Source organism: Vombatus ursinus, unplaced genomic scaffold, assembly GCF_900497805.2.
Source record: "Vombatus ursinus unplaced genomic scaffold, bare-nosed wombat genome assembly UNPS02014779.1, whole genome shotgun sequence".
NCBI lineage: Eukaryota > Metazoa > Chordata > Mammalia > Diprotodontia > Vombatidae > Vombatus > Vombatus ursinus.
Window position 1 is genome coordinate 31,361,528 of NW_020954557.1, and position 27,723 is coordinate 31,389,250.

Here is a 27,723-nt window from a genome sequence, read left to right on the forward strand (position 1 = left end):
AGTAATCATGATGTAAGGATACCAGGTAATAGCTTATAGGCTTCACAGATCTCAACTACAATAATTCAATTACTTATTCTTTTAATTTTAAAAATACTAGTCATTATTACATTCTTTAGAAATATATGAGATAAAAAGAATTATTATGGTATGTATTTATATGGTATAATATAACATTATCATTAAACAGATGAAGTTAGCATTTAAATAATGCAAAAGAAAAACAAATTGATTCATATCTCTTAATGTTTCCTGTAACAATCTCTTTTCAATGATTTTACCTTCTCACAGTTTACCTATACTTGTCAAATACGTAGACAGTTCTAGACAGCTGGTGAAGGAACTAAAACTAGGCAGTTCTTAGTATTAAATTGTTCTCTGTATTGATCTGCACTGTTCTAGATAACTGAGACACCAGCTCTATGTGAACACCGAAACTACAGTTAGAACCTCAATAAACAATACTTAATAAGATTAACTTTTCTTACAATGACACACAGCACTGTAGTAGTGCATTAGCTTTAAACTCAAAGACATATATTCAAACCAGCTAGTCAGGTATAAATCGTATTTTTTTCTTTCAACTCCAAAGATTCTCCTGGTAACTATAATAAGTTTCAGAAACAGGTGAGAAGGATTTTGCACAACCTATTCTGGTGAGATTTCACTTAAGTTTTGTTATCTCTTTTTCCTTGTTCCCTTTATGCTGAAACAAAAAACAGAAGTTCACAAAAGATACAAGCAATAATTTCAGTCAGTTAAAACAGTCCATCAGTGTATTAAATTATCACAAAATCTTATGCATAGATACAGCTTCTGATTAAAGATCATAAGTTTTAAAAAAAAAAAAGATCATAGGTAAATTTTCTATACAGGAAATTATGATTCTGGATAAACACATTGACACTACACATATTCTCTTGATTTGAACCCGGTCCTTTGAGAACAACAATCTGGAGTTCTTCCCATTATGCTATGCTGTCTCCTCTAATACTTTTTTTTAAGGAACAATTGTGTCTTAAAAAAAAGCATTAGGGAAGGCAGCATAGCAAAGAGGAGAATAAGAAGATATCATCAACATCTGGTTCAGGTGATCCTAGGCAAATCACAAACTTTTGGGGCCTCAGTTTCCTCATCTATAAAACGAAGGGCCAAAGATAGACTAGTTGAACTTAAAGATGAGTAGCTCTCTTCTAAGTCTATGATTTATTACTTAACACTACTTGTATACAATCAACACATACAGAAAAAGATCCAGCCTACATAATCTGTAAAGTTTATTATTAGGAAACATGAATAAAAGGTTTAAAAAAGGCTGTTTCTTGTCTGAAACACATTGAATGATAATTCAAGACAGGGCATATGCAGGCAAAGATAAAGTATTAAATAGTATCCAAATTAAGAGGCCATAATTCAAACTGTTCAATTATAATCCACGTGTCCTGGCAGAAGTACAACACGTAACCTGGCAGAAGTACATAGTTTTCCTTCTTCGGGAAGTCTACTGCCTTCAGAGAATATGATTAAAAAGCCTCACCACAAAGAGTTATATAACTTACAGTAAACAATGCCTTTTTTATGATTAAGCATGCACCTATCACACCAAGCATTGTAACTTTCTATTTACAAATGTCTGAAGTTTCTTAAAACCATGTCACATCCATCATTTAAAGTGCAAGCTACAAATATGCTGTACTCCTAAAGAAAAAAAAAAAGGCATTAAAAAAGTCTGATGTAGAGTCCAAATCCTGTCAAAAGTGGTTATATAACTAACCAAAAGGAAACTGGCAGAGCATTCCTAGCTCCAATCAGGTTTTAGTGTAACACCTTCAAGGGGATTCTTTTCTATAATACTACCAACCAAACATATATTCCATTGCTTTAGATACAAGACTTTCATCTTTTCTTGGAGTCTGTCTGTCAGAAACAACCTAAAAGACACACACAGAGAAAGAGAGAAAAAGACCCACTATTTTAGTAAGCAATTTCTTCAAAACAATTAATTGCATAGTAAATAATTAAACTGAAAATATTAAGTGATTTGTTTGCTCATTCAACAAGTATGTACTGAATGTCCACTATTCCACAAGGCACCATGGGGAATACAAAGACAAATAAAACATCATCCCCTAACTTTACAGAATTTGATACCTGGGCCATCATATTTTAAAAGCACTAAAATCTGGATTAGCAAAACAGGGTTCCAATGGTTTTATATCTATTATTTTTCCTACTCCACAAATAAAAATTAATAAACTGAAACAATGAAATATATTCAGAATGAAAAAGTCTGCCAGATTTTAAAAAAGGTTAAAGGACAAGCCAATAATCATTACCATTTTATTGTCTTTGCTACAGGTCTTTTATCCACTACTATGATAACAGAAATGGGGTTCATGAAACTAAAATAACACCTAATTCCCCAAAGAGACAAAAATATAGAGGGTAAGGAAAGAAAGAGGGTCTTTTCATTAATCCAAATCTCATTTTCAAAAAATAACATTTAAGGAGCAGAGAGATGGCACAGTGGATAGAGCACTGGCCCTGCAGTCAGGATGACCTGAGTTCAAATTTGGCCTCAGACACATAACACTCACTAGCTGTGTAACTTTGGGCAAGTCACTTAATCCCAATTGCCTCACCAAATAAATAAATAAATAAAAAACATTTAAGGACATCTAATTGGTTAAACCATCTCCAACGGAAAGGAGAAAGGCATGCTAAAACCATTAATTTAATCACTTTTTTAAAACACATAAAAAAAATACATCTAGAGCTTTCAAAAAGATTTTACTTCAATGATTTCAAATTAAGAACTATCTCATAAACATAAACTAAGAAAAAATGCTGTTTGTATATATATACGTATGTGTGTACATATTAAAAAATATTTTCTTATCCAACTCACAAAATACCTGATAGTCACTAGTAGAAGTTTTATAAGCTGTAGCAAGAGGTCTCATGGTAGAAATTCTAGGAGTACTTGAAGGCTGTACAGGTGTGCCCAACGTTTTGACTGGTGGCGTGAAGGCTGATCCTGGAGAAGATATGGTGCTTCTATCACAGCTTTCCATAACGCTCTAGAGAAGAAAAAAAAATGCAAAGTTTGACTTAGATCATAAAGCTGAAAGGGACTTCAAGGAGTCATCAAGTCCAAATCCTTCATTTCACAGCTGAGAAACTGAAACCCTACAATCATACAGGCAATAAGTAGCAAATTTGGAGTTAAACCTAATTCCCCTGACTTTTAATGCAATGCTCTTTACACTTTATCCCTTGTTTGGCAGAAACACAAAGGCGAATATATCAATATAAAAATTTACACTAAGTTTTTTTTTTTAATGAATTCATTAAGATGTCTAGAATATCTTACCTGGTTCAAATTAACTTTCTGAACAACTTCTACACTGAAGTAAACTAAGGCTGTATGGTAAAGAGGCTGGGAATCAGGAGGCCTAGGTTCCAGAAAGGTTCTGCCACTAATTGGCTAACCAACCAGAGTAAAAATTATCACTTTGAATAGGTTTCCATTTCTACAACTGTAAAAATAAAGAGGTTCCCTTTCCTTGTTATCACAGACAATGAGGTAGAAGGAACTTTAGAGGCCATCTAGTCCAATAACAATCTTATAGATGTAAAATTATCTGATTAGACTTGATTCTAAAGTTTCTTCTTAGATCTAAGAATCATTATATGAATTCAATCTAACAAGGGCCATGGCGTTTGCTAGCCAAGTGACAATACAGTAATGCCCTACTTTCAATTAAAACAGGATTTCAAACAACCTCAACAAACCTGTAATATAGTCATAAAACCAAAAATAAGCAACAGAAGCTGCTGAAAGGCAAACTTTGCCACAAACAAAAAATCTACAAACTCTGATCATTAGGAAAGATGTGGACTACATACAATACTTTTCTCCATATACCTGTGAGGTTTTCTAATACAGATCATAAGTAACTTAAGATGCAATGACAACAGGAACAAGTTAAAGAGAAGTTATGAAAACACTGAATGTAGAAACAAATAGTCCTAAATACTCATATTAGGCCCAGTATAATTAAAGTATGGCACAGTACAATAATCAATGTTCTTGATTTAATGAGTCATTAAGAAAACATTAAATTATGTTCAATGTCCTCTGCTCTAGGCAGATATATAATACATTTTGAAATATTTCCATCAAAAGTGGTTAAATTTTTTTTTAAAGTTAAAGAGGTAAGTTTCATGTGAATGTAGAACACCTCATTTCCCAACATGCTAACATTACTAATATTATTATTGTTATCTTAATTCAACTTCACTATAATCCATTTTATAGCAAAAAAGACACAAGGGCATAAATGACCTACCAAAAGATAACAAAGCTAGTTAGGGTCAAAAGCAGCCACAGAAATCAAAAGAATCTCAACTCTCAGTTCAGTGGTCTTCCTATGGGCTAGGTTATATATCTGCTTTCAAAAACTTACCTTATCTATACAAGGCTTTACTCCAATCATGATGGACTCTCCAAAAATCCTTCCATCTTTGCTTAAGGCTTTCCGGGCCTGAAGTTTGGACTGATAACGAATGTGCATCCAATTCCCTGTGTTAGACATCTGTACAGATTTCAGTTACAGAAAACATGAGATGGAGTCAAAGCACAGATGAGATTGTATATAAGCAAAATTCTCCAATAAAAATAACAAATCAAAATCACTATTCTATAGAGCTTTATGGTTTATAAAATACATCCCTCTTAAAGCTATGTGGGGCACCTAGGTAGCGCAGTGGGTACAGCTCCAGCCTTGGAGTCAGGAGGACATGAGTTTAAATCCAGTCTCAGACACATGACACTTACTAGCTATGTGACCCTGGGCAAGTCACTTAACCCCAGCTGCGTTACCAAAAAGCTAAAAAAAAAAAAAAAAAAAAGCTACGTGATAGGAAATATAAGTATTATCTCTATTTTTTTTTGTTGTTGTTGTTGAGACAATCCAAGTTATGTGACTTGCCCAGGGTCACACAGCTAGTAAGCATCAAGTGTCTGAGGCCAGATTTGAACTCAGGTCCTCCTGACTCGTAGGCAGGAGCTTTATCCACTGCGCCATGTAGCTGCCCCTTATCTCTAGTTTAAAAGTAGGGAAATGGAGACCTAAAGAAGTTAAATGGCTTGTCCATGATCACACAACTTCTGACTCTTTGTCGAGTACAGTTTCCATTACACTATGTTGTCCCAACAAATTAACAAATATTTTTTAAAAAGAATTATGGATAATAATAAAAAATGGTCCTATTACAATTAGTAGTACTATACTGCTAACTCAAAAATAACAAAATTCTATTTCAAGTAATACCATGCAAACAAATGCCTTTTCCTAAATTGTATTTATATGAATAACATTCTCTTTGAAGAAAGTACTAGTAAATATTTTAAGTAGTGATATTTAAATCTAAAATTATGCTTAGAATAAGTATTTCCATAATTTTAGTAGATGGATCATTATCTACAAATCCCCTGAAACAACAAAAAAAGTAGACTCAATTAGCTTTACAGATTTAAGAGTTCCTGTGAGGAAGTACAGGAGAGGCCAGATCCATGCCTAATTCTCTTATGAGTCCCCTATCCACCTGTCAATAAACCTGCAACAAGCATCAATGATAGATAACTGTTATGACTTCATTTATGTAATAAACTCCTGATGAGGATATTCCTTCAGCTGCTCTGCCCAGGGCACTGAAAGATAAATAACTTGGCCAGGGCCACACAATTTGAATGCATCTGAGACAGGACTTAAATCTGGGTCTTGTTGACTCCATGGACAATTCTTTAATCCACTCTTCCACAATGCCTCAGCAATAATACCTCAGGTTTACATGGTTCTTTAAGGCTGACAGAAAGCACTTCCTCAGAACAACCCTGAGAAGTACATACAGCAAGTACTATCATCCTCATTATACAGACTGGGAATCTAAGGCACAGAAAGTTTAAATAACATGCCCAGAGTCACACAGTAAATAATGCAAGCAGCAGGATTAAAATTCAGCTCCACTATACTTTGCTTTATGTCAGACCTTTCAGAACTTAAGGAAAATCTTATACCAAAAATAAAATCTTCAAAAGCACAAAGAACTGGTGAGGGGCAGCTAGGTGGCGCAGTGGACAGAGCACCAACCTTGGAGTCAGGAGGACCTGAGTTCAAATCCAGCCTCGGACACTTGACACTTAGTAGCTGTGTGACCCTCGGCAAGACACTTAACCCTATTACCTAGCCACACCCCCCCCCAAAAAAAGAAAGAAATGGGGAAATATGAGTGAAAACACAACCCTTCTGATTTTTCCTATCCACAATTCATCTTTATTCTGCCCATCTTTTAAATTATTTCCCTTCATTGAAATTTTTTTTAGTAAAACTTACCACATGTTTTAATATGTTTCCATACTGTGCAAACTGTAGGAGTATGTAGGAAGCAGATGCTTGAGGAAACCTGAAAAGAACAGAAACCACATTCAACACAATATTAACAATGCAAATACCATCAATCAGTAAGCATTTATTAAGTCATTACTATGTGCTAGACATACACCCTGTGATACAAGGACAAAAGTAAAAGTCTCTACTCTCGGGGAGCTCACTAAACTCTGTGTGTGAAAAACAACTGAAAAAATTAAAGAGAGCTAACTGCTGAAAGCATCAATCTAAGTAAGTTCACTTTTCAACTCACAACAATCCGGTAAGAAGGGACAGCAACACAAAGATCTTAAGAATACCTCCACCCCTTAAGGTAGAACCCCTCCAGTTGCCATGAATTCTAGCATTTCATTCTCTATCAAACACTCCAGTCTTTTTTTTCCTACTTCTATTTTAAGTGATTCCAAATTCATTCACGTTACAATGAGAACCTTATAATGATATTTAATTATGGCATTCAGATATGCACAAATTGTAGTACTATAAACCAAAGTGTTTTTCAGAAGGATTCAATCTAAGATTCTCACAGTACCATTGTGGTAAAGTCATGACTCACTTAGCTAGAAAAATGACTGAATTATCTCAGTTATGTACTAAGTGACTAGCCGAAGATCATAAAGTTAACAAAAAAAGGTTTCCCACTAACCAAAATATCAAGAAGTCCATGAATTAAAATACATGCATTTTGCTCAGAGTAGAGAATCCTTCAGGTCTTCATTCTAAGTGTATTTATTCTTATTTTAGACACAATTCTAACAGACTTCATCATTATTAGGCCCAGCCCACAGCATATTAAAAGCAACCAGCAAGAAGAAGGGAATGAAAGAAAGAAGGAGAATGCACCTGCCAGAGATATTCAGTTAGTCAATAAACATATATTAAACAATGACTGTGTCCTAAGTGCTGGGTATGAGACGGTATGAGATAGTCACACTAATTATAGGATAATAGAATTACAGGACTACAAGCTTAAAGAAACTTAATTATCATGTAGTTCAACATCTTCATTTTACAAATGAGAAGTTGGGACCCTGAGACATTAAATGATCTGCCTAAGGTTGCATAGCTATTAGGTAGCAGAGGTGTGATTCACATTCAGGTCCCTTGGGTCCAGGACTAACAATGCTCTTTTTTTTTTTTTTTTTTTTTTTGGCTAGGCAATGGGGTTAAGTTACTTGCCCAGGGTCACTCAGCTAGTATGTGTTATGTATCTGAGGCAGGATTTGAACTCAGGTCCTGCTGAATCCAGGGCCCGGTGCTCTATCCACTGCGCCACTTAGCCGGGGGCCCCAACATTTACCATGACAGCAAAAAGAAGTAACAATTTGACAGTGATGGAGGAGATATGAAAAAAATTATAAAAAATCAGAAATGAACCAAAAGATCACAGCATTCTGGGATCAACTAAGCATCCACCTCAAGATACCTTAAGAATAACTTTACTGCTGTGTAATAATAGTATAAGAATAACCCCATGTTACCCTGAAAAAGTTAAATAATGTTAAGTATAATTTATTGAGCCAGAAAAATACATTAAATAACTGAGAAATAATTCCATAAAAACGGTTAACATAAAATGTTTTGGCACTTAAAAATGTTTTATCTTGAAAATGTCATTATGGGGAACACTTTATTCCAAGATGAATAAATAAGGTATTCCTATAACATGAAATGAGGCAAAAAATAACAAATCAAAAATGGGGAGGCTAAAGATAGAAAATGTTTCCAAGAAGTGCTTCAAGCAATCTACCCAATTCATAGTGACATAACCATGTTACTGACATTGCTGGTACTGAACAGAAGATTTTTGTTCAGAAGTTGTAATTCAGGTATCAATGTGTTGACATTTTCATGATTAAAAGAATATAAAGATTCAAATATGAAGACCCTAGTTTCAATTATTACAAATACAGACTTGAATGAGGAAAATCCTTGGTCTTTCTGAAAAAAAAATAAGAGAATTAAATAATTCTGATTTTATGCTGTTATTCTAATATCTACTCACTTCCAAAACTCATGCGGTTAGCGTCAGTATTTTTCTGGCAACTGTTTTCAAAAAACAACCAATCTCATATCTGTTCAGCTACTTCATTTTTATTGATATGTGATGACTAGATAAATGTGCATGCTAGGTGTTACATTATATATATTTACATAATTGTCATAATTTTTATGCCAATTTTGTTGCTTCAAAATTATGTATGGAATGGAAGGAAAAAGTTACTGGAAAGTAGGCAAAATGGCTCTCTGAAATTCAGACTCAATCATAGATGAGGGGATAGTAAGTCAGACACAGTAAGAAACCAAATAATAGCCCCATAATTCTAATCCAAATTTAAAATCAATGACTGGGGGTATACCTATTTTCCCACACTAAAACAAGGTTACACACTTCACTAATAAATTACATTACGTGTTGAATATTTTTAAGACAACAAAATAAGGAAGTAGTTTAGTTCTTTGCCCAAGAATAAAAAAGCTTAAGGCTGAGACCCAAATCTCTTACCCAAATACAGTTACCCAAGTGTCATCAAGGTGATCTTCTGAAGTCAGGGAATCTCCCTGAGTATAAAAGGGATCCAACTGAGCAGGAGACAGAGTAGTCTTTCGTGGTTGACCAATATTTGCTGGACTGAACACGCCTGAACCTATTATTAAAAGATATGTTAAATTCCAATGTGATCAATTCATTTTATTTGAAATCTATGTCTTAAATGAAAAACAGCAAATAAAATTATGCAAAATTTATTAAAAGAACTTTAACCAAAAACAAGATATCTGTGAAATTAATAGTTAAAAATCTGAAACTTATAGAAAACAAATGGTTAAAAATAATTTTCAGTGTTATTTCATAGTATTTTCATTTTTGCTAAATAAGAATTACATTGTCCAAGAAGCCCTTTCTGACCATCTTCATTTTTACTATCACTATAACTTTAAAAAAAAAAAAAAGAAGTCAGAGGTACTAGAAAATACAACTAGATCTAGGCAGCAAGGATACCTTGTCTAAGGACCCTAAAGCTTTCAGCCATCCTTGTACCTATTCTAGTCCAGGGTCAAGGTTCTCCTCCTTGGATGTGCTCAAGAGGACAGAAAAACCATGGACAGGAATGAATTAATCCTATGGCTCTCTTATCCTTTCTTTTTCCCTTGAAAACCGAAAAGTCCACCTGGCTCCCAAATGCGGGGCTTGCTATTATATTTAAAACAAATTTGTTGCACTTTGATGCAATGCTATGCACATTATTCAACAAATATTTATTTATTAAGAGCTTACTCCTTGCAAGTCACCTGAAGAGATATAAAAACAAGTAAGACATAAATACCTTCTCTAAACAAGGTTACAATACAGAAAGGATAAAACATACAAATAAATAAGCATAATACAAAAAGTGCATAAAAAGAATACAAATGAAGTAGAGATACATAAGAAGAATACAATGAAATAGAGATGATTTCTAGGTAGTATCAAAGAACTGAGAGATAGGAAAGACTTTAAAAGTCACCTAGTCCTACTCTCTCATTTTACAGAAGAGGAAACAGAGGCCCAGAAGGCTTAAGTGGCATGCCCAAGGTCATACAAGTAGGGAGTAGCAGAGCTAGAATTTGAATCCAGGCCCTCTGACTCCAAATCCAGCACTGCTAAAGCTTTAGCAAAACCAAGGAAGATTCTATGACAGAGACAGCATTTGAATTTGGTTTTGAGGGTTCAGTAGAAGAAGGTCAACAGGCAAAAAAAATCTCTTTAAGCAAAGGCACAGGATTGTGAAAGGATTTTCACAAGGATTGTGAAAACTTCAATTTGACTAAAAAAGAATATGAGGGAAAGGGGTAGTAAGAAATAAGGATAGAAAAGCTGGTTGGAATCAGTACAGGGCTTTGAATGTCCAGGCTAAATAGGGACTATGTTCAATAAACAATGTGACCTGATCCCTATTCCCTTGGGGAGGAAAAGGAAACTTGGGGGAGGCAAGGGTGATGATGGATGTTAAGGATTTGATGGGCTCTCACAGGGAAGCTGGATTAAACATGTTTTGCTTGAGCAAAAAAGGAAAGACACAGAAGCAACAGGTAGTAACTGAAAAGGATTAAAATTAGGCTTAAGGTAAGGGAAAACTTCCTGATAATTAGAGCTCTCCAAATGTGAAATGTACTATTTTGGGCAGTAGTGAGTTCCCTCCCCCTAACCCACAGACTTGAGTTGAAAAGCAAACATACCCCTTCTGTCAGGTATGTTGTAGATAAGTTTCTTATGCAGGTACAGGTTGGACTAGATGGCCTCTCAGATTCTTTCCAACTTGGAGATTCTGTGATCAAGACCTGTACGTTAGGAAGTATTGCTTCTGTCTGTGATACACAGCATAGACTCATGGAAGGAGAAAGGATATGGAAAGTTTTGTTAGAAGACAACTGCAATAGCCCAGGAGAGAAGTCATCATCAGAATTAGAAAGGTAGAAGGTACTGGTAACAAGAAGGACAAATGTGAGCCATACTGAGGAGGCAGAATGAATATAACTTGGCAATTAATTGGGTGTGGGGAACAAGAAGGAAAAGTCACAGATGATTACAATGCTGAAAACAGGGATAACTAAAAGTCTGGTAGAACAACTAACAAAGTTAATAGTCAGGAAATACAGCAGGGTTAGGAAAAAAGAAATTACTCCAGTTTCTAAATGTCTAGAGTTTAAGATACTCTTAAAAATTAAAGGAAAAAAACACATACAGTGACAATGAGACAGTCCAAAAAACCTTTATGGTTTTATGTATGAGCCTAGACTTTTTTCAACAAGCTATCTCTGCTCTAAATCAGCACTTCTTAAACTGTGGGTCAAGACCACATATGGGGTCATGAAAAATTTGGCAACAGTAAAAGGTTTCTGAAAGCCCAACAACCAAAAATTCATTCAAAATCAAATACAATGAATCACAGGTGTTTCCAGAAGCACTTGCTCATGTTGCATCGAGCAACTTCACTGGAACCTTGGTTCTGAACACAAAGCATATGCACTTTGCACTGTGCAAGCCTTAAGGCCACACACTGCCAAGGAAGGCTGTCCAAACTCAAAAAGGGGTCCTGAGCAGAAAAAGTTTAAGCCCTGCTCTAAATAAATCCCTTCTTCCTCCCTGCACCCCACCCCCTTTCTGGAGTCTCCATACCTGGAATTCAGGCATGCAGTCTCATTAAATAGGACTTCCCAGATTATCAAAGAGGTAGAATATCCTGCCTATTACAGACCTTGTGCCCTCTGCATAAAAACGCTGGATCTTGCTCACATACCAGAGATGCCCCATTATATAGGAAAGAACTCAGGATCATTCACACCAAACTATGACTGATAAGAACTTAGATGCCAAGTCCAACACCTCTTAGAAGAATCATTGTTCTACTTCCTCCGTCAGCTATAGCCCAAAGATTATCTTAACCAAGGCCTAGATATCATTCTGCTGGCTGAATCACAATAGTGATGAACTCTTCTAGAAACTGGCTTACATTCTTGTCCCTCCAGTGACCTGTGATCTGGATGTCTTTGTCCCTCTCCTCCTGCTACAAGATGCCTCAAAATAAAGCTACAAGTCTTCCTTTTAGTGTTAAAACATACCAATTGATCAATTCCCCTTACGCCTCTTCTGTGGAAACCGCTAAGTCCCAAAAAACCCAGAGATGCAAACAGCCCTATTCTGAATCCTCAAACAAGTTACAATGCAAAGAAAATTAGATGTAGAGCCACTTATTACCTGTGTGATATTGGACAAATTACTTATCTGAGCCTCAGTTTTCTCATCTGAAAAATAAGGGAATTGGACTAGAACACCTCTAAGGTATGTGCCTGTTCTAAATCTATATGATCCTACAAGCCTAATAAACCAACAACTCTATCACAAAACTTAAGTGAACACTGAAGACCTACTTCTAATCCATAACAAAAAAATCTGACTGGAATGTGAAGCTATTCCAGCTCTTCTTGCAACAACAGTCCCTAATAGGACCAAACATTCATCCAAGCTAATGCTAAATATTGTGATTAAATGTTCCATTAACTACAATGTCTCATTAACCAGGATCTCCCAATCTCCCATGTATAAAAAAGGTCTTCCCCAAAACTGACATCTTATATCTCCCTCAAGGCCATTCGTTGATCAGTGAAGCCTTCCCAGATGACCTCTGCCAGAAGTGATATCTTATATTGATTTCATAATACTCTATTCCTCCTATGCACTAATTTTTATTGTATCTATACATAAGCAAATCCTTCCTCCGACATTTAATGTGTGACCCTGGACAACTAACTTAACCTCCACTTGCCTCAGTTTTATCTTTTGTAAAATAGGAATAATAATAGTATCTATACCTCCCAAGGTTGTTGTAAGGCCCAATCAATCAACATTTATTAAGCACCTACTATATGCAAGCACTGTGCTAACTACAGGATCAAATGAACTAATATTTGCAAAGTACTTTGTAAACTTGAAAACATTACATAAATGCTAGCTATCATTATACATTACCACCCCAATTTAATTTTAAGTGCCTAGACAACAGGGACCATACCTTTTGTGTATCTCTCTCCTGGGACCTAGCATATAATATGCAATTAATAAATGTTTGTTGAATAAATGAATTCTCTTACAGGTCAGATGCTTTTCCGGTAACATAACTGCTCCAAGTCTTTCTACACAAATTTATGAATGAACATACAAGCATACCAGAATATAAAAGAAGGCTGAAGGTTAATGTTATAAATATATCACAACAGTTCCCACTTGCATAGCCACAAATGATTTCAATAGTCATAAAATAAGTTGTTTGAAAAAAGTTTTGTTAATAATACTTTTGGAAAGTGTTATTCAAGTCAACTGATTTCATAAAAGTGCCCTGGGTACTGGATATTATTAACTACAAATCTTATTTTAAAGGAGATAGGATGGCATAGTGGACTGGAATCAGGAATAGCTGGGTTCAAATTCTAATTTGACATTAGCAATGTGACCATGGGCAAGTCACTTAAAAGCTGAGTTAAGCTGGAGTCAGAAGTACCTGAGTTCAAATCCAGCCTCAGACACATAACACTCACTAGCTGTGTGACTCTGGGCAAGTCACTTAACCCCAATTGCCTCAGCAAAAAAAAAAAAAAAAAAAAAAGTTGAATTAAGAACTAGAGGGGGAGGGAATTACTACACCCATCAAATACCATCTGCAAACTACATACCAGCGAAATTGATTTTACTTCCTCACAAAATTCCAAAATTGACTATTAAAGAAATGGACTAGTGAATATTTAACAAAAGAAGCAATGATCATAAAAAGCTAGCATGTTGTTGTTATTGCTGTTCTTTGCACAGCCCTCTGTCACTCAAATCCAATTCACTTGCAAGTCATGGTGTCACCAGCCTCACTTTCTCCTCTGGAGCCATCTGGGTCCAGTGGTAAGATACAGATCAGGAAAACTGGAGATGGCCCCCAAAAAGCTAGCTATCATTAAGAAAAGGATATCTGATGGGTACAGAATGAGGCATATATTTTCAAACATGGCCTAATGTGGTGATTTGTTTTGCTTAACTATACTACTTTGTTACAAAGGGCAGTTTTGTTTGGTGGCCAGAGAATGGAAATCGAAGTTACTGGAAAGTATGAATATTTAAAAAAAAAAAATTTCAGTAACATCAACAGCAATAACAACCTTAATTCCTTTTTTTTTTAAATAGTTACTAAAGTGGCAGATCAGCAGAATGTTATAGATATCATTTACCTTGGTGTTAGCAAAGTTGGTAATAAACTATCTCATGCTCTTTTTTATAAAAGCAGAGAGGTGTGAAACTGGCTGAATGGCAAGACTCAAAGAATGGTCATTAATGATTCAATGTCAGCTCCCCGGTGCTGCTCCAGTATTAATGGTACAATAAGTCACTCCTTATGCCCAGAACAACAGGCTCTCTATAGCATGCATCAACACCAAAAGGATGACAAGTTACTCACCTTCCTTTAGCCACAGATTTCCTCCCATCCTCGTGATACTCTACTAGGACTAACTTCAGCAAAGTTAGCAAACTCCTACCCCCATTTATTGCTGTCATATTGAATCCCAGATTATGGAATAGCAAACAAACACATTTTCAATCACTGCTACCTGCTCTTTCCTCCAGATCCACCTCAATCCTTCTCCCCTTATGTCCCACTCATGTGTGCCTACTCCCTGGCACTGTGATCTCTGGAACTACTGCTCCATAATTAACAAATTTCCTTTGTTTTAGTCCTCTTCCTCTCATTCTCCTATCTCTGCCTCTTATTGAGACCTGCGTCTTCCCTAATGACATCACACTCCACAGCTTCCTTTCCAGTATAGGTTAAACTTTCTCTCCTACCCCTAAGACACTGATCCTAAAGAGGAAGTCCTCATACTCTACTCCAAATTGACTAATATCACTCAGAAGCAACCTGCCCTCCGTTGAAGTTTACTATATCCAGATTTATGACCCATCTAGATACTGGTGGATATTATCTACTGATCTCCCAGGGCATATTCCTTTCCTTTCTCAGTTAAGTTCAGAATCTGGTTATCTTTCTACCCCCAACTCCTGTGTTCACACTAGATTTCAATGTTCCTTAAGTTCCCTAAAATACTCTTAACCTCCCAATTCGTCAGTTTGTTCAATTCCCATATACTGTTAAGGGGTCCCCTGAACTTGCCTTTTTGAGTTGCCATATTTTCCAGAAATACTGGACCCAGATATGTAGAAAGCCCTGAATAGGTCAAAAATTAAGCCTTTCCCACCCCACTTGTCATAATTTGTTGTTTGCATCCCAAACTGAATTCCCTTTGAGTCCTTAGAAATCAAAACAGGTGCCAATCAGTCTGCACTAGGCTGAGAAACTGCTTGTGCAACTAGAACTCTTATAGATAAACAGACCATCATATCTTCATGGTCTAGCAGTTCCCAAGGGAAAAAACTGCCATTTGCCATCACCTTGCTCCGCCCCTTCAGGAGGAGTTTTGTCCTTTTCCCAGCATTGTTGCACCTTCCTCCCTGCCATGCCACACCCCTTTAGGTAGATGTGTGTTTTCTCCTCCTCCCTTTGTTGTACTGTCATAAACATACAAACTTCTGTATGGACTATGAACCATTTGAGTTCCACATGCATGTTCATTTCTCTTATAACAAACCTAGTTTTCACATAAGTTTCACAGTAAGTTTGCCTGTTGACAATAAACAGTTTGCACTTTACATAAATTCACATTATGCAAATTTGACTTTATGTAAAGAATTTTCAAAGAAAATTGTATTCCAAAAAAATAAAACCAAACTTATTTTAACCTTATCGTACAGTACGGTGCTCCCGAGCTCTCTCGTGCGCTCTCTCTCTCTCCCTCTCTCCCTGTTCCTGTCTCTCAGTTTGGTACTCTGTGGCCTCCCAGCCCCACCCCCTCTACCCACTCACCCCCCCAAAAAACCCTCCAGGTTTAAGCAGAAGAACAGTTGCTCAGACACTATCACCTCCAGATGGTGGGCTTGGTTTGAGACCTGCAGCACCTCACGAAGGGAAGAGACCTTTGGCCAGATTCACCCACCTGCCTGCATGTTCGGCTCATGAGTCTGTCTTCCCTCAGTCCCTCGGGTATTATGTGTTTGTCCCTTGTCCCACATGTTGCCCAGCCTCTCCTGTCTGTGTCCATGTCTGGCCTCCACATGTTCTTCCTCCCAGTTCCAGCCAGGCGCCTGTGTGTTCTTCCTCTTGCTTCACTTCTCTATCCCCAGCCCCAACGTGTCCTTGAACCCTGTGCGGCCCTTCCATGGGAAAACAACCCCCTTTCTGTTTCCCTGCCTTCCTCCTTTCCCCATGTGGCAAATTCGTATCAGATAAAAATCACTTTATGTTCAGGTCTGTGGAACTGTCTACCGACATAAAGTAAAAACCGTCTGTACCTCCATTGCACCTCACCTACACAAACACATAGTAACACTTCTGATCTTGCCAAGACCAAAAAGAACCACACTTCCATGAATAAGAAATTCCTTTAACCAATCACACCCTCCCCTAACATTTCATTTTTCCCTGCCTTAACTCTTCTGCAACCTATTCTTCACCTTCACCATTAATGGCAATCTCTCTCCTCAATACTTCACCAGGCAACTGCCCCTTGTTCTGGCTGGACTCTCCTTCTTCCAACCGCAACCTTTTTTTTTTTTTTTTGGCTAAGCAATGGGGTTAAGTGACTTGCCCTGTGTCACAAAGCTAGTAAGTGTTATGTGTCTGAGGCCATATTTGAACTCAGGTCCTCCTGAATCCAGGGCCAGTACGCTATCCACTGTGCCACCTAGCTGTCCCCCCAACTTCAACTTATTAATGAAGTGATTTAACTCTCCACTATTATGTACTCTTGAATCCCTTGTCCTATAAACCCTTAAGGTAAAACCCCCAACTCTAGATTACTTCTATCACCATCCCATCGCCTCCACATGAATGTGGTCTCATGGGTCTAATTATCAACTCTTTGCTGATAACTCCCAGAATTATAGATCCAGACTCAGTCTTTCTATCCCCGTGGATGTCCTGGAAACATACTAAATTCAACATGCTCAAAACTGAACACATGATCTTTCCCCACCAAACCCCACCCTCACTTCCTTATTTTTCCAAAAGCACAACCATTCTTCCAATCTTCCAAGTTTAAAACTGTGGCATTATCATCAACTTCTCAGTCTTCCTCACCTCATATATCCAATTAATTGCCAATTTTGGCATTTCTACCTCCACGATACCTCTTACATCTAATCCCTTCTCTCTACTCAAAGAGCTATCACCTTAATTCAAGTCCTCATCACTACTCACCTAAATTATTAGAATGGCTTCCTTGCTTCAAGTCTCTCTCCAGTTCACCCTAACTTAAAAATAGTTAACAAAGTAAATTTCCTTAAATACTGATCTAAACATGTCACTCCTCTACCCAATAAACCCCAATGGTTCCCTATAACCTTTAGGATGAAATATAAACTTCTCTGTTTAGTTTTTAAAACCCTGGCCCCAACCTTTTCAACACCACTGTACATCACTTCCCCTACTCTGCCCACACCAATACCCTCTGTTCTGGCTTTTTCTCTGTTCCTCATACATAGTATTCCATTCCCCAGCTCTTAACTCTACCTCCCTTCTCTATGCCTTTGAATCTGCTCTCTCCAATGCCTGGAATGTACCTTATTTCTTCACCTCTGCCTCAATGAATCCCTCTCATCCTTCAAATGCACCTCAAGAACCACTTTCCAGCCTTTACTGATTCTGACAGCTGCTAGTGTCTTCCCTCTCTAACTACACTGAATTTAACTTTATATTTATTCTCTTTATATTTATACATGAACTTGTATGCCTTGTAAACTCCTTGGGAAGAAAAACTATTTCATTCTTTATATTTATATTCCTAGAACCTAGTCCAGTGCCTGGTAGAGAGTTTGGTACATGATAAATGCTTGTTGAATGTTCACCCCAAAGAAGACTTGGGGGATGACAAGAGGACTTCAAATATTTGAAAGGCTGCCATGTGGAAGCATGAATGAGCTTCATTTTGCTGGGCCTATGAGGGCAAGAGTAAGAGTTGCAAAGGAGAAAATTTAAGCATGCTGTTGGGAAAAAGACAAAAAACCTTTAAAACCTAGTGCTACCCAAAAATGGAATGAACTGTCTTGAAAGACAGTGTGTTCCTCCTTAAAGGAGACCTTCAAACAAAGTTTAGATGACAACTTACTGGGTACATTATAATGAGAACTTTTATTTTCAGGCAAGGGTTGGAACAATGTGACCGTTGAAGTCTCTTCAAACTCTCAAATTCTGTTATTCTCTGATCTAAAATCACAGGTCTTTAATTTGGTGACATTCATTTAAAACAACATGATGATACTGAGTATGAAAAAATTTAGAGAATGTAAAATACACATAAACAAAAGTTCCTACAAGACTCATGCCCCTAATTTCTAGAAATAGGAAAGGTATGTTACTCTAAAGTCAATCAAAATATCCAAGTACTATATTAATGCTAAAAAAAAAAAGCAATATTTAGCTGTACTATATTGTAATGACCCTTAAGAAGGCTCAAAGTTAGAAGGCCATTACGACTTTTAAAAATAAATCAAAATCAAAGTTCAAATGAACAAGCAGTTTTATTATTGCCCTGTCAACTACTCTGAAGAATATAATTACTTATACATAATCTAAAACCATTTACATAACTTTAACATAATTGGTTTTTAAAAAAATGTTTAATTGCTTCACTGATTCTACATCCTTTCAATCAGACTTTCTGGTATACACATGCTATGCTTTATAAAAGCTGAAAATTAAGCATACCTATTTATAAACCATGTTAAATTGGACAGTAATGTGTCTCTCTTGATAAATCATAACTTAAACACCCTTCAAAAGATCAAACTAAAGCAGAAGGCAAAGGACCAACTCATGAAAATGAGCTATTTTTTAAAATTCATTTGAAATAGCAGATTAGTTTATTTCAAAATTAGGACTACTGACCTAAAAGTCAGTCAGGGTCAATCAATAAACATTTAATAAGCATCTGCTATGTGCCAGGAATTATGCTATGTACTAGAGATACAAAAAGGGTGAAAGACAATTCCTGCCCTCAAGGAGTTCACAATCTAAAGGGCAAGACAACAAGAAAACAAATAGGTACCAACAAGCTACATGTAAGCTAAACAGGAAATCATTAAAGAAGAGAAGGCACTAGAATTTAGAGGGTTGGAAAAGGCTTCCTATGGAAGATGAGATTTTAGTTTAGATAGGACTAAGAAGAAGCCAAGGAAGCCAGTAGGCAGAGATGAGGAAGGAAAGACTTCTAGGCAGGAAGCAACCAGAGAAAATACCCAGAGCTGAGAGATGCTAATATAATTAATCAATTTAGGAAACCACATAAATAGAGTCAATACTCGCTGCATAATAGAGCAAGGAACAAAAAAGTGATCAAAACGGACTAAGCTGCCCTAAGAAATCAGCTAACTTCTAAACCTTATGTTACATACAACAAAAGCCTATAAGATACATCTTTTATAAGTAATCAACTACAAGTACTCCCTAACTTAAGATTTTTTTACATAAAAACAGTGAGTAAAGACAAGAGCTGACTCCATCTAGTTCCCTAAAAGGCAAAGGGTTTCCCCAACCCCTATATTACCTTCTTGCATGACTTAGATGACCTCCACCAAAATTGACAAGAGAAGGGTTAACAATGTATTCCTAGCACAGCATCATTCACTTACTACTTTGCCCTAGAAACAATGGCAGTTCCCAGGTTTAGTTCCCAAACTACAAAGCATATTGCATTTGTAATGAAACTATGGAAAAAGCACAGGATGTAGACAGAATCAGAGAAACTGAATTCTCTACTATTTACTACCTGTGTGAATTTGGAATGGTCATGTGACCTCTTGGAGTTTCAGTTTCCTCATAAGGGGGTTAAACTAGATTACCTCTGAGGTCCCTTTCAGATCTAAGTTTAACATCCTATTACTGTGTGTTCGCACTATGGTTAAAAAACCTTCTGGTGGTAGCTAGGTGGCACAGTGGATAGAGCACTGGCCCTGAAGTCAGGAAGACCTGAGTTCAAATGTGGCCTCACAGCAACTACTTGACATTTACTAGCTGTGTGACCCTGGGCAAGTCACTTAACCCCAGTTGCCTAAAATTCTAAAAACAAACAAAAAAAATCTTCTGTAGTCTAGGCTGCTAATGTAAGCATCACCTGCAATATTCCATATGGACATGTGTTTCAAATTCCAAATAAATGAGTAGGAGACTGCCAGATTTAAGGTGAATGACAATTGTCATAAAACCTCTTTACAACTGGTTCACACCAGTTCTCTTATTATTAACAACACACTTCTATAGCACTCTAAAGCTTTCAAAGAGCTTTCCTCACAAAAGCCTTGGGAAGTAGGTAGTGGCAGTATGTATTAGCTCCATTTTATAAAGTGGAAAAAAAAAAAAAAACCTGGCTCAATGAGGTCAAATGATTTGTCAAAGGTCAGGAAGAAACTAAGTGTCAGAGCCAAAACTCAAGCTCAGATCTGACTTCAAATCCAGTGCCCTTTTCATTGAGTAATATACTACACTTCCATTTAAAGTCTTTTCCCAACTACAGTAAAATCTATCCAGAGAGAAGCAAAGATACTCACTCTCCCCACTATTATTTGATATAGTTTTGGAAATGCTAGCAATAGCAATAAGACAAGAAAAAGGAATTAGAGAAATAAAGACAGGTAAAGAAAAGATATAAAACTATCCTTATTTGCTAATGATATGATGGAAAACACTAGGGAATCACCAAAGATATTGTGACAATTGTTTCAGCAAAGTTGTAGCCTACAAAAATCATTAAAAAACTCACCAGTGTTTCTAAATAATAATAACAAAAAACAAGAAGCAATAATAGAAAGGGAAATCCCATCACACATACAAAATGCATAACATATCTGTGGACTGACCTCCCAAAACACACAAAAGACGTGTATAGGGTCAATTATATAGTGCTCCTTAAAGACATAAAGAACAACTTAAACTGCTGAAGGAATAGTCTGTGCTCATTGCTAGGTCATGCCAACATAATAAAAATGGCAATACTACCAAAATTAACCTACATTTTTATTGCTCTATCTAATTATCATGGGGATACTTTACAGAACTTAATAAATTTAATAAAATAAAATAAATATTAATAAATAAATAAAATAATAACAAAACTCATTTGGAAAACCAAAAGATCTAGAAAATCAAGGGAAATGATAAAAAGGAGGAAGGGGAAATAGCACATCCAGACATCAAATGATATCATAAAGTAGTAGTCATCAAAACCATCTAGTATTGGTTAAAGTATAGAAAGACAGATCAATGGAACAATCAGACAAGGGAGATTCGGAAAGAATATAACCAGTCCAAGTCATACATGAAAAAAATACACACTATAACATGTCAAACACATGGCCATTCAGCTTCTGCTTGAAAACATCTAACAATGGGGAAACCCATCATTTCAACTCATGACACTTTTTAGGCCAGTTCTAACTGTGGGAATTTTTTCCTTAAACCATGCCTAAATTTCTCTCTCTGCATCTTCCACCCATTGTTCCTAGTTCTTCCTTCTGGAGCAGAACAGAATTAGTCTAACTCCTCTTTTACATGTCAGACCTTCAAATACTTGGAGACAGCTATCATGTCCTCTCAGTCTCTCCTCCCCCTAAAAAATATACCAGTCCCTTCAATCAATTCTCAAATGACAGGGATTTAAGGTCCTTCACCACTCCAGCTTATGAACATCTTTCTTAAACTGTGGTGCCCAGAACTGAACACAATACTCTGGATGTGGTCTGACTAGGGCACAGTACATAACAATCACAGGTTTTTCTAGAAGTTATGCTGCGAGTGACCTGCTTGAGCTCTCCTCCAAACCCCTCCAAATACCTATAAAAAAATGGCTCTAAACAAATTCTAAAGCAGCAGAACCCACAAAAAGACAGAGTGAAACAAATTTCCAGCCCAAGATAACCTGGATGGTTGATCGAAAAGGTATATCGCTCCAGGCTGGGAGACAAGCACAGTTCAAGTGGGCACGCAGGCCACAGCGAACCTGGAGCAGGCCTCAGAGGACTGAATCGCGGGCAGCTGTGGTGGTTTCCAGACTTCTCAACCCACGAACACCAAAGACAATTTAGAAGGTCAGTGGGAAAAGTCTGGTTCTGCGATGGTGAGAGAGAAATACGGCGGGGTTCCAATTCCAGTCCCCGAGCTCGGCCCCAGGGCGGCAGCTGCCTCCTGAGCTTCCAGCCCACAGACTGAGGAGGAATCAGGTGGCTGATCAGATGGGGATTGCAGGGATCTCTCTGCTGGTACAGGATTCTCTTGTTTTGCCCATGCTTGGATTTGGGTCACAGTTCTGGGTGGCAGTCCTGGGGCGAGGAGGAGCACTGGCATGGTGGAGCTTGTAGTGGCTATAGAGAGGAAATCCTCCTCACAGTTCCAAAACAGAAAACAGTGCTTATGGTCACTCATAGACCAGAGTACAGGCCAGGAAAGGAGTAAACACCTCGCCCTTGATCATAGTATCTTGGAAGAACTGAAAATTTACAGGTCCCTAGAAGTATCTCTAAAAACAGTTGCACAAAACCCCTGAAGCTTGGGACAGTACATTCTCCACACTGGAAACAGATCCCTACCTTAACAAAGAGTTTATAACTCAAGTAATTGGCCGGGATCATGAGCAAGTAGTGCAAAAAGAATCAGACTACACTATCTTACTTTGGTGACAAAGAAGATCAAAACACACAAACAGAAGACGACAACGAAGTCAAAGCTCCTACATCCAAAGCCTCCAAGAAAAATATGGAAGAGCTCAAAAAGGATTTTGAGAAGCAAGTAAGAGAAGTAAAGGAAAAACTGAGAGTGATGCTAAAGGAGACCCAAAAAATACTGAAGAAAATAACACCTTAAAAAATAGCCTAACCCAAATGGCTAAAGAGGTCCAAAAAGCCAATGAGGAGAAGAATGCCCTAAAAATCAAAACTGAACAAATGGAAAAGGAAGTTCAAAAGCTTCTGAAGAAAATACTTCCTTAAAAATTAGAATGGAGAAATTGAAAGATAGGGACAATTTGAGAAATCAAGGCACTGTAACACTAATCCAAAAGAATGAAAAAATAGAAGAGAATGTGAAATATCTCACTGGAAAAACAACTGACCTGGAAAATAGATCCAGGAGAGAGAACTTAAAAATTATTGGACTATCTGAAAGCCATGATCAAAAAAAGAGCCTAGACATCATCTTTCAAGAAATTATCAAGGAAAACTCCTAATATTTTAGAACCAGAGGGCAAAATAGAAATTGAAAGAATTCACCAATCACTTCCTGAAAGAGATCCCCAAAGGAAAACTCCTAGGAATATTGTAGCCAAATTCCAGAATTCCCAGGTCAAGGAAAAGACATTGCAGGCAGCCAGAAAGAAACAATTCAAGTACTGTGGAAACACAATCAGGATAACACAAGATTTAGCAGCTTTTACATTAAGGGACTGTAGGGCAAAGGAGATAGGACCATAGGGCAAAGGAGATAGGACTACAACCAAGAATCACCTACCCAGCAAAACTGAGTATAATCCTTCAGGGTAAAAAATGGTTATTCAATGAAATAGGGGACTTTCAAGTATTCCTGTGGAAAAGACCAGAGCTGAATAGAAAATCTGACTTTCAAACACAACACTCAAGTGAAACATGGAAGAGGTAAACAGGAAAGAGAAATCGTAAGAGACTTACTAAGGTTGAACTGTTTACATTACTGTAGGGAAAGATGATATTTGTAACTCATGAGTCCTTTGTCAGTATTAGGATAGTGGGAGGGAAAAAATTATCTGTACATATGTATAGATAGATAGAGGGCACAGGGTGAGTGGAAAATGAAGGGGTGATATCCGGAAAATAAAATTAAGGGGTGAGAGAGGATTATACTGGGAGAAGGAGAAAGGGAGAAGTATAATGGGGTAAATTATTTCACATGAAACAGACAAGAAAAGGCTTTTACAGTGGAGGGGAAATGGGGGAAGGTGAGAGGGAATGAGTGGATCTTATTCTCATAGGATTTGGCTTAAGGCAGGAATAACATACACAATGGAGTATGGAAATCTATCTTACCCTACAGGAAAATAAAAAGGGAAGGGGTCAAGAGAGCAGGGGATTGAAAGAGTGGAGGGTAGATTGGGGGAGGGGATAATCAAAAGCAAACACTTCTGAGGAGGGACAGGGTCAAAAGAGAGAATAGAATAAATGGGGGGTAGGATAGGATGAAGGGAAATAAGTTTTTCATAACATGTCTACTATGGAAGTGTTTTGCATGACTACACATCTATAACCTGTATCGAGATGCTTGCCTTTTCAATGAGGGTGGGTGGGGAGGGAGAAAGGGAGAAAATTTGTAATCCAAAGTTTTAAAAACAAAGTTAAAAAAATCCAAAGTGTTAAAAATTTAAAAAAAAAATGTTAAATAAAAAAAAAAAGAAGTTATGCTGCTCTTCAAGCAGGCCAAAAAGATCACATTATCTTTTTTTTTACTGTCCCATCATACTGCTAAATTATATTAAGCATGGAGTTCACTAAAACCCCTAGATTTTTTTCAGACATAATCTTGATATCTCTCCTCTTCATGAGGGATGTTACACTACAGATGTAGAATTAGGCATATACTATCAAATGTGGTCAACACATCAATCTGTATTTTGTTTTGCTCAGTTACTTTTTTACAGGAAGGGTTCTATGAACGATAAGTGTATTGTTTTCTAAAAGCACCAATAAAACCTTTTTTTTTAATCAGAGAAGCAGAAAAAAAACCCAACAGCGATGAGAATTCAGGTGGGCTACTGCCATCAGTACTGAAGGTTAACAGAAGCTACTACAGCAGGGATAGCAGAGATGAAAAGTAAACAAACTGATATCTAAAAAAAGTGCCTGAGAGAAGAGAAAAGAGTTCTCTGCAGGTTAGAAGGTAAATAACCACTTCTTATCTTCAGTAAACCCTCCAGCTATCTGTGCTTAAGGGTTAAATCTCTAAGTTATCCCAAAGGCTTCCTTATCTAGAAAGTATCACTCTTCAGAAATAATAATAGATTCTACTGTAGCTGAAATAAGATTACCATTAATTTTCAATTTTAGTTACAATATACAATCACTACTGTGCCAAAATGGTCTGCATAAAATAGCAATGAATACTACCATAAAGTATGTCTAATTTTCTACTTTCCACACCTTCTAACTAAAAGTAATAAATTATATGGGGGATTTTCATTTATTTGTGCTGATTTAGGGGAAGTAGAAAATCTGGTTCCTCTGAATCTATCACCAAACTCATCCACTCCTTAAGATTCCAATTCCTTAGTGTCTCCAAACTTCTCTCAGTTGTTTACGTGTGTGTGTGTGTGTGTGTGTATATGTATAAAATCACTTATATCACACATTCCCTTCCTAGTTCAACACAAATATAACTTTTCCTCCTTTTAAACCACATCTCATTCACCTATGCCTGTATGTCTTTTCCACAATTTTTTTGGTCAAATCTTGTGATCAAAGTCATAGCTGATGCAGCAGTGGCTCCAAGTGGCTGATTAGGCTCTGTATATTTTCTTTATCACAGCCCTTATATTTTTCAGAAATGGCTAGCTCTACTAAGAGATCCTCCACAAGCTAGTGTGCTGGAAAGAATCTCTTAACATTAGCTTGCTTTGTTGACTTGGATTTCCATACTTACCTTGTACTCCATTAAAAGAAAAAAAATTCATTATCACATCTAATTGGAAATACACCACTGAGTTGCTTTTAACCTAATATACTTTCAGAGTGACATCCAAACTACCTCCTAATAAGCCGCTGAACTTGTTTCAAAACTTCAAACCCTTAACAGTCATTAGAGCTGGAAAAGACCTTATAGATTAATGGATCTAACCCCTTCTATTACAGATGAGGAAAGTGAGGTACAGAAAAGTTAAGTGACTTAAATGACAAGGTCACTTGGCTAGTAAGTGCCTGAGGCAGAATATGAATCCAGGTCTTCCTGAGTCCCAGTCTAGCATTCAAGGCCCTACATCATATTTCCTTCTGTTCTGATTCTGTTCAGAGCAGAAACCTATTCTGTTTTTGTTCTCATAGGTTTCAACCTACATTATTTGCACCCCTGAGCCACAAACAAATTCAATAGATGATACCACCAACAATGCTGCTCCCATTATCCAGTTTTTATTCGTCTCCACTGAATTTACATGCCCAATGTAGAGTGACACATTTTAATTTCATCCTATCTCAGATCCTAAGATAGCCTCACTCTGACCCTAATCCAAGCCTCCCAGTAAGAACTTCAAGCTCTTCTAAGTGTTTTATCCAGTCCTGCTCTATCTAGTCAGTCAAAACCTGAGTCTAAGACCTATAATTCTTGCCACATACCTGCATATACAGACCCAACAATTGACATTAACCAACTACTCTCCTGTACCCCATAGGAGAAGTGTGCACACTTATCCAGGTAGTCTGACCAATCCTCACCCTAGGTACCTCCCAAATTGATAGGATTTAAAACTGGAAGGAACATTACAGTGATTTAAAGCTAATCAAGTTCAACCCCATAATTTTATAGATAAGAAAACTAAGCCTCTGCAAAATATAGTGACATGACCAAGGCCATATAAGTAAGTAGTAAAAGAGCCAGATTTGAATCAAGGAGTCCCGCAACTCCATAACCAGATCTTTTTCCAATATATCATGTTATTCTCCACTCTCTTAACATTCTCTGAAATCTTTAATACTCAGACCCTTTGAGGCTAAGACCTTTTGTTGAACCAGAGACTTTTTCCAAATTCTTATCTAGCCCCTATCAATCTATCTCAAAAATATGAAGATTAGTCATCTCTCCTTGAAGATCACCAATCTCCTTGAAGTTAAAAAAAAAAAAGCAGATTTCAATACACAACCAAAGAAGATATCATTATCTTGCTAAATCATGAAATGACATGGATTTGTAGTATTTTAGAGCTAGAATGGAAATTAGAAATCATCCAGTCCAATCTCTTCATTTTCTAGATGAAGAAATTGAGGCTCTGAGAGGAAAAGGTGACTTGCCCTAAATAACAAAGCTGCAAGGTAAAAGAGTCAGGACAAGAATCCTTGTCTCCTAACTCTTAATGCAATGTTCTTTTTATTATGCCAGTGCTTCTCCTTATAGCTAGGAAGTTTTTCTCAAGAAAAAAGAAATGATATATCAGGCAACCAAAAGTCACTGTTTACCTATCCTTACAGCAGGTAAAAAGAATTTCAATTCCAAAAAGAAAAAAAAAAATTCAAGTCAAATAATTGCTGGTTTCATCATACATACAAACACGGGACAACTGGAAATTACCTTAAAAGGTCCATATCCTTTTGCACTAAGCTAAAAAAAAGGAACATTGATTTGTAAGATATGACCAAAGTTTGGAATGTAAAAGAAAAAGTCTGGTTACATCACTTTCTTTAATGTAAGGAAGATAGCTACCTGTTCCTGGGGAAGCTGGCATAACTCCAACCAAGGGACTCTGCATTACTGAAATGTTGGGCTGCATTAAAAGAGAAGACATAAGTTAAGGGACAAGGTTTTTTTCATAATACTTCACTTCAGAAAGGTAGTATTTTATTATTACAAGCCTATATAAAGATAACTCAAAATATTCACACCTAGTATATTACAAATATTTTCCTCCAGGAGAGAATCAAGAG

At 36.9% G+C, this 27,723-nt stretch overlaps 1 protein-coding gene across 1 annotated transcript in view; it reads right to left on the reverse strand.

Annotated features, from left to right (window-relative positions):
* Nucleotides 1-1,259: 1,259 nt before the first annotated feature.
* The window catches only part of NUP35 (nucleoporin 35), a 44,502-nt gene continuing 18,038 nt past the window's right edge, over nucleotides 1,260-27,723 (reverse strand). Inside the window, exons 4-9 of the mRNA XM_027865655.1 lie at nucleotides 27,503-27,563; nucleotides 8,959-9,100; nucleotides 6,399-6,468; nucleotides 4,470-4,598; nucleotides 2,916-3,080; nucleotides 1,260-1,931 (exon numbers count right to left, since the gene is read on the reverse strand). Coding sequence (XP_027721456.1) covers nucleotides 1,854-1,931; nucleotides 2,916-3,080; nucleotides 4,470-4,598; nucleotides 6,399-6,468; nucleotides 8,959-9,100; nucleotides 27,503-27,563 — 645 coding nt within the window. The 3' untranslated portion in view covers nucleotides 1,260-1,853. The remainder of the gene's footprint in view (nucleotides 1,932-2,915; nucleotides 3,081-4,469; nucleotides 4,599-6,398; nucleotides 6,469-8,958; nucleotides 9,101-27,502; nucleotides 27,564-27,723) is intronic.